The 7,732-nt window shown below is 46.3% G+C and overlaps 1 protein-coding gene across 1 annotated transcript in view; it reads right to left on the reverse strand.

Moving 5' to 3' along the window:
* LOC115908189 (cystathionine beta-synthase-like) overlaps nucleotides 1–3,374 on the reverse strand; it is a 29,565-nt gene extending 26,191 nt beyond the window's left edge. The window contains 1 exon segment of the mRNA XM_030956639.1: nucleotides 3,346–3,374. Within this exon segment, the coding sequence (XP_030812499.1) occupies nucleotides 3,346–3,374 (29 nt within the window).
* Between the last annotated feature and the right edge of the window lie 4,358 nt (nucleotides 3,375–7,732).

A 7,732-nucleotide genomic window follows, 5' to 3' on the forward strand; every position in this document is an offset into this window, starting at 1 on the left:
TTAAATCAGCTGAGAGCACTGAACAGCTTCTGCTCCATGGTGATTCCCAAACACCAGCTCCTGGGGATCAGGAAATTGCTTGGATGCAGATTTTGCTTGAAGAGGAAGAGCCCCTGAGGATTTTGGTCCCTCTTTTCCCCACTCCTCCCCAGAGCCAGGGCAGCACACAGAGCTGCCTGGTCCATGCTGGGGCTGTGCTCCTCCAGAACACAGTGGTGAAGGAGACTTCCCCACTGCTGATGTGATCAGGCAAAAATAAGGCTTGTCAGAGTGCTTATTTTGGAATTAAACTTTTGAAGACAAGACTGGTGTAGGTAATAGCAAAGGGATGACTTTACCTTTGGTCTTCTTGCAATAAATGAACTCTCTGGAAAACATTGCCAGAGATAATCCATCACAGAAAACTCTTGTGGGCTGTCTGATGTGACAGAGAACATGCAGCTCTCCTGTGAAGAATCTGCAAATAACCCCAACCCCAGCAAGAATTTTGTTTTCTGGGCATTGTAGTTACAGAATAACCCAGCCACCCCTTCCTGGTTGTCTCCTGCAGCAGTTTGTGCTCAAAAATAAGATTATTCCCTTCGCTGACCAAACTGCAAGAAGTGGGATTTTTTTCAGCCTGAAAGGAAACAAGATTTAGATGGGTATTGGAGGGACAGAAGACAATTTTGAAATAAAATGCTTCCTTTAGAGAAATACATTTTTAAATTAAATATTAAGAAAGAGAAAGAAAGAAAGAAAGAAAGAAAGAAAGAAAGAAAGAAAGAAAGAAAGAAAGAAAGAAAGAAAGAAAGAAAGAAAGAAAGAAAGAAAGAAAGAAAGAAAGGGAAAGAAAGAAAGAGAAAGAAAGAAAGAAAGAAAAGAAAGAGAAAGAAAGAAAGAAAGAAAGAAAAAGAAAAAGAAAGAAAGAAAGAAAGAAAGAAAGAAAGAAAGAAAGAAAGGGAAAAAAGAGGGTCTAAATGGTAAGTTTGGGGACTTTAAAAGAAAAAAGTCTCTTTTTTGGGGGGCAAGGTTAAAGCTGTTCACTGCATCTCACCAGAATGCTCAGGCTTACTTGCTGGCTGGGTTTAAACCACAATATTTTCCCCACCACCACCATCCCCAGAGCTGCTTTGCACTTGGGCTCTTCAGCATCACCAGCCCTGTGGTCACACACACAGGTTTTTTGGGTGTTTTGAGGTCAGCAGGTATTTTGGTGTGGGCTTTCCTGCTTTGCCTGTGCCTGGGTTAAGAGCAGAGGAGGAGCTGGGCTGGGGTCTGCACTGGAATCTTGGCCATGCTCCCACCCACACAAGAACACCAGGTATTTCACAGCCTGTACACATCAGAAAATCCAATTTTACCTTGTAATCCACAGTGCTGGCGTCACTAAATTTAAAAATCACAAGGCAGCACAGGGCACAGGGGCTCATTCCCCAGCAGGCTTGCACTGCCCCATCCTCTACCTGAAGAGCTTCTTTGCAGCATTTAAGCTGCAGGATTGCACTGGTTAACCTCAGCATCCCCAGGCTGGGAAGCAACAACTGCAGAGAGCAATCAACCAGCCAAAAAATGGGGGGAGGCAGCTGAGAACACTGGGATGGCTCTGGGCTTTCCTGAGAGGCTGTGACACAAAACTCCATGCCCAGGGAAAGGGACTCTGCTGTAAAAACCATCCAAAAGGCTCCTTGCAGAGGGAGTTTTAAAGTTCTCACCTCATCTTTACTGTGAGGGTGGGGAGACCCTGGCAGTGCCCAGAGCAGCTGTGGCTGCCCCTGAATCCCTGGAAGTATCCAAGGCCAGGTTGGATGGGGCTTGGAGCAGCCTGGGATAGTGGAAGGTGTCCCTGCCATGGCAGGGAGTGGAATGAAATGAACTTTAAGGTCCCTTCCAACCCAAACCATCCCCCTGTGGGGATGCAGCACCCAGGTTTTACTTTTGGGCACTTGGGAGGAAAGACCTGTAGTGATCACAGTCACCCCCCACCAGTGGTTTTTTTCCTAGAAGAGGAAAACAACCTGGTTTTAAAATGTTCCTGATTCTGCTGAACCAAGTGGGAAGAAATCCACATTTTCCCTCCCATGCAATTTAATATTCCAATTTAATATCCAAAATGGCTTTATCAAAGCAGTTGAAGCTCCATATCAAGGCTTGACAAGATGACAGGAGAAGGATTGGCAATGTTTTGGGAGGGCCTAGCAAGTAATTCAGGGCAGAACAGGCTTTCCTTGGTTATTTTTGGCCAGCAGAGAAAAAACATCTTGCTGTGAGGGCATGAGGTTGAAACTGCTTCTGGTTGAGCAGAATTAAATACTGTGAGTTGGAGTACTGGTGATGGTACCTGCTATCTGAATAATGTGGGAAAACTGGGAAAAGGGGAGGTTCTCACTTGCTGTTAAAAGGTTTTTTTACCTGTTCAACAGTGCAAAATGATGGCAGCTGAAACAGGATCCCAGCTGTCCCAGGCCAAGGCGGGAATAGGTTAGAAAAGTTACATTTTTGTTACTGCCTTGGAGCAGCCAATCACACCCACCTGTTTCAGGAGAGGTCACCACTTGCTTTTACTGATGCCTTAGGATTTCAGTTTTTCTATTTTTCATATATTTGTAATTCTGCAAATCTTCAGTGTACAACTCTAAACTCCATAGAGTGTTAGCTGCTGTCTTCACATTTTGGTCAGACAACACAATTCCTCTCCAGGCCTGGGGATCAAGGACACCTCACTGTCTTGAGTCCTAATAAATGTAAACAAAAGTGAGTTGGGGGTGTAAACCTGGGACAAATTACTTCATTACCTGATGCTGTTATTGGAAAATTAACCCCCAATGTGCAAATGGACCAAACTTGAAAAAATGTGAAAATTTCTTGGATGGACCCCACATCCATTTTGGGCGTAGCCCCTGGGGGGCTTTGTCTGCCCTAAATGTACCTGAGGGCCCCTCACTAAATCTAACTGCTTTTTATTCCCTTAATTTTGTCTGGCCTCTGTTTTTAGGTATTCCCAAAAAGGCACCAGTACAACCCCTGGAGTGCTCAGTACATCTGAGGAGCCTCCTGTGATGCTGCCTCTGCTGCTGGAGGCGGCACAGACACCCAGGGGGAGCAGAGCTGCTGGCAATTCCTGGAAGGAGCTCAAGGTACAAGCAGCTTGTGTCCTCCCAGCTCACCCTGTGTCCCCCCCTGCACTGCCAGACCGGCTCTGGGGCAGATCAGCTCGCTCCTGTGTCCTGCTGCACCCCCAGCAGGGTCTCACTGTGAATCCCCTGAAGCTCTGCAGCTTCCCCAGGGACCTGCAGGGTCTGAATGAAAGTTCATTATAAACTTCAAAATCCCCATCAGCCTAAAAATAGACTTCTACTCCCTTACCTTCTTCCCCACTGCAGTATTCGTATCATGATCTATCCTACAATTTACAACATGATATATGGCCTCAGACCCCTACATTGCAGGGCGTGCAGGCCCAGCTGGTGCCCTCAGAGCCCTGGCCCTGTTTGGCTGGGCGCACAAACCCAGCTGGCTGCCCCTGCACCAGGCAGGGAGCTCCCCAAGCAGCTGTGAGAGAAGCCATGGCACATTTTTAGCTCCTGGGAGAGCAGTGAAACCTGCAATGTGAGCAGCACCTGGCTGTTCCTCCAAGCTGAGGTGGATTTTTCCACAGGCCAGGGTGGTGGCAGGTGAGCTGGCTGCTCTCAGTGCCCTGGAGCCAGGTCCTGTGGGCTCTGCCCTCACCCTGCATCCTCCAGCACGTGACAAAAGCCAGCAGCACTTCCATCAGCAACACCAGCCTGGCTTGGTGCTTGTACTTTTTTTTTTATTTTTATTTTTTCTCCTCCCCCAAAGGGAATTTATTGCTTCCATAAGGCACCTTCCTGGACTGAAGTCCTCCCTTTATCTGCAGAGCCAGCACAGCTGATTGTACCCAGTAATTTTCCTGCTGGTGACCCAGGAGGAGGGGCTGGGGGACAGCTGGGTCCCAGGGCTGTCACCAGGCTGTGACTCAGCTGCCAGCAGCTCTTGTTGCAAAAACGGGGTTTGGGCAGTGCCCTGCTCCCAGCTCCAGCCTGGGGGTGCTGAGGGGCCCTGAGCCCTCAGGGGCTGCAAGCAGAGCCTGCTGTGGCTCCCCAGGGATTTCTGAACCTGCTGCGAGCTGGAACTTGATCCCTCACACTTCCTGCAGCTCTCTGTGTGCTTGGGCAGCCTTTGGCCTTTCGCTGAAATGGGCTCTCCACACACGGGAGGGATGCTGGCCTGCTGCCCTCAGGCTGGCACAGCAGGATCCCTTTTCCCCCTCTGTGAGTGTGTCCCCAAATATCCTTCATCTGCCTCATGATTGTCATTGGGGGACCACTGAAGAAAAGAGCCCCCCTGTCTAAAATCTCTGGCTCTGAAGGAGAAAGTTACACATGCCAACAAGGCCCTGAGACCTGAGGGCATTGCTAAGTTACTGTTTTCACAGGTGTATTTACTGTATGTTACACTGAGCTCAACAAGAAGAAGAAGACATTCTGACCTTTTGCAACAATAGCTCTGGGATTTTTCCCTACCTCTCGGCCTGGCTGGACTTCTCCTGAGTTTTGGGTGGTCCCCCCACAGAAGACCCCTCTCACTCGTTTGCAACCACTGTGACAGACAGACTGAGATGTAAGAGGCCTCTCCATCAAGGACTGAGACATGAAACCCCCATGTGGAAAGGCCTCTCTCCTCCTTCCAAGGACTGGGACTGAAACCCCCAACTCGGGGAGGTGTGTGGGGGGAGCAAAGCTCCCAAACTGAGATGTTTGCCTGCAGGATGTGACCACTGGACCAAGAAGACAATGGCTCTCGCTTACTGCTGAGAACATGGACTACCTGTTACATCTATTCTTTATTGTGTCTGTTTCGCCCTCCTCGCAATTTCCAATGGAGTTACCATAATAAAAACCACTGAGGTTTCAGGATCTCCCCGGATGTGACCTGGTAAGCTCCATCGGCTGGACATCTGTCACAGACATCTTTTATGAAAAATCTTTTCTTTAGGATTTTTCCTCCTGAGAAGCTGAGAGGCCTCAGGAACAAAATGTAAACAATGATTATCTGCTGCTGTGGAATGCAACAGGTGGATGTGTGATTGGTCTCATGTGGTTGTTTCTAATTAATGGCCAATCACGGCGAGCTGGCTTGGACAGGGTGTCTGAGCCACAAGCTTTTGTTTTCATTCTTTCTTTTTCTATTCTTAGCTAAGCCTTCTGATGAAATCCCTTCTTCTATTCTTTTAGTATAGTTTTAATGTAATATATATCATAAAATAATAAATCAAGCCTTCTGAAACATGGAGTCAGATCCTCATCTCTTCCCTCATCCTAAGACCCCTGTGAACACGGTCACAGACATTGAAGGACTTTGCCGCTCTACGTTTGGTAGCTATATCCCCCTCTTTCTCTCTCTCTCTCTTAATCCCTCTACCACATTTTGCTGTGGTCACTCAATAAAGGTGCATTTATTTTGATTATTACTGCAAACCCCTTGTGCCGCGTTGGTTTTTTTTGCACCCTGAGATTAATCCACGAACCATCACGAAACCCGTTCGTGACACGCTCTGAGGGGGCTGCCAAAAGGAAAAGCAGCAATCTGCCAGCAATAGCAGCATTTCAGGTACCACATGAGAAGGATGTGCAGGATGGAGTCAGCCCATGCTGCTGGACTGGGGTGAGGAGAGGAAGCTGAGGACAGACCATTGTGTGTGTGGGGAGGCACCTGAACACCCAGCATGAGGGCAAGGAGCTCATCCTGGCAGCTTGGAGACATGGAAAGAACTGCAAAGCCTCACACTGACAGCCAGGGGTCTTTTGCACAAATTTCTTACAGTCCAACACACCTACAAGCTTGAACTGGCATTAAAAAAAAGCAATCTTACAGTCTTAACACACTTAAGAAGCTTGAATTGGCATTAAAAAAAAATCTTACACACTTACAAGCCTGAACTGGCATTGAAAAAAAACAACCTTACAGTCTCAACACAAAGCTTGAACTGGCATTAAAAACACAACCTTACAGTCTAACACACCTACAAGCTTGAACTAGCATTAAAAAACAATCTTACACACTTACAAGCTTGAACTGGCATTAAAAAAATCTTTCTTACAGTCTCAACACACAAGCTTGAACTGGCATTAAAAAAAAAAAAAACAATCTTACAATCTTAACACACTTACAAGCTTGAACTGGCATTAAAACACAACCTTACAGTCTAACACACAAGCTTGAACTGGCATTAAAAAAACAACCCAGAGCCATTCTGCAATCAAACAGCTTTTATTGAACTCTTTGTATGGTAAATTTGTGAACATCTGTGCAATAAATACAGCTCGTAGTGGTAGCTCATTTTTCCCAGCTCCTTGAAGCATAAGGAGTCTTCCCTTTCCCTCAGTTGACACTGCACAGTAAGAAAAGCTGTTGGATGACAGGGGCAATGTCAGGAAACTTCTGACAGTCAGCCTTGTGTGAGATTTCCAGCAAACAGAAGTTCTCAGAAATGAGCTTGGTGGGCAGATGAGATTGGTCTGGCTGCTCAGAGGAGCCCCTGCTAGCCAGAGTTCTGGAGTCAGCCACAGCTTGTACAAGAAATGGGAAATAACACTGGACATGACAACGTGAAAATAAACCTTAAGTAATTGCCTGGTAAATGCTTGCAAAATATTGTACAGATTTTACTGAACAGCTGTCTTCAGGTGAGAAAATAAGAAGTATTTTTTGCAGAGCCAACATTAGGACTGATAATCTCTTACAGTGACAAACAAATACAGCATAAATTCTTGATAAAAATATCCATGTGCAAAATAGTTTTCAGGTTTAGTCAGTGCTTGCAAAAGCAGCAAAGGTAAACAGAAGATGCAGGCACTCACTTTAGGAAAAAAAATTAAAAAATACAGTTCTGTTCAGGCTCTGGCCTTCAATTTCAGGTAAAAGACTGAACAAACTGCAGTGTCTTTCTTGGTCTTCAGAGCATTTGAAATAAAGATAAGCCCAGTTTTAATCAGCCCGACCACAACTAACCAGGACTAGGCCAGCAATGAGGTTCTCAGACATGCAAAAAAGCATCACATTTAGAAGCTTTTGCAGAGGAACTTCAGCCCTGCTGGATTCCCTGTCCCCTTCCCTTTGCTGCTTTCACTCCTGCCATGGGAAAGAGCTCTGGAAAGTTTTCCAGTTGTGCAGCAATTCCATTTATTTACCCAGTTCCTCTGGTCTCACCATGGGGAATAAGAAAAGCCTTCTCCCCGCTGTGCCAGTGCAGAGGAGACAGCTCCTGTTCTTAGCAAACCCCAGGGGAGAAGGTGAATTTCTCTGGATCCTTTGGCTTACTTGGGATGATTTAGACTCCCACCCCCTGTTCCCCATCACTTCTAACCACCCCCTGTGCCTCACTCCACAATACTGCCAGTTTCCATGGCACAACAGGGATTAATGTATGAACAGTGAAGCAGAAAAACAAATTAAAATCTTTATACTTCTTTATAACTGACTAATTTGCTGTCCCACCTTTAACTCCCCTCTTGTGCTGCCCTGAAAAGCAGCTTTGCGAACCTCCTTCTACCATTTTCGTATTTCTTGCTGAATTCAGTTAGGTCAGGTTTGACAAGGGAAAAGGACAAACCTCAGCTACTCAAGCACCTCCCTCCCTGCTGCTGTCAACAAAGGTCAGATGGAAAATGGGGGGAAAAAATCAGATAAAAGCCAGTAAAGTAAATATTCCAAGTAATGCCAAAATCTAGCA

Source organism: Camarhynchus parvulus, chromosome 1 (assembly GCF_901933205.1).
Source record: "Camarhynchus parvulus chromosome 1, STF_HiC, whole genome shotgun sequence".
NCBI classification, from domain to species: Eukaryota; Metazoa; Chordata; class Aves; order Passeriformes; family Thraupidae; genus Camarhynchus; species Camarhynchus parvulus.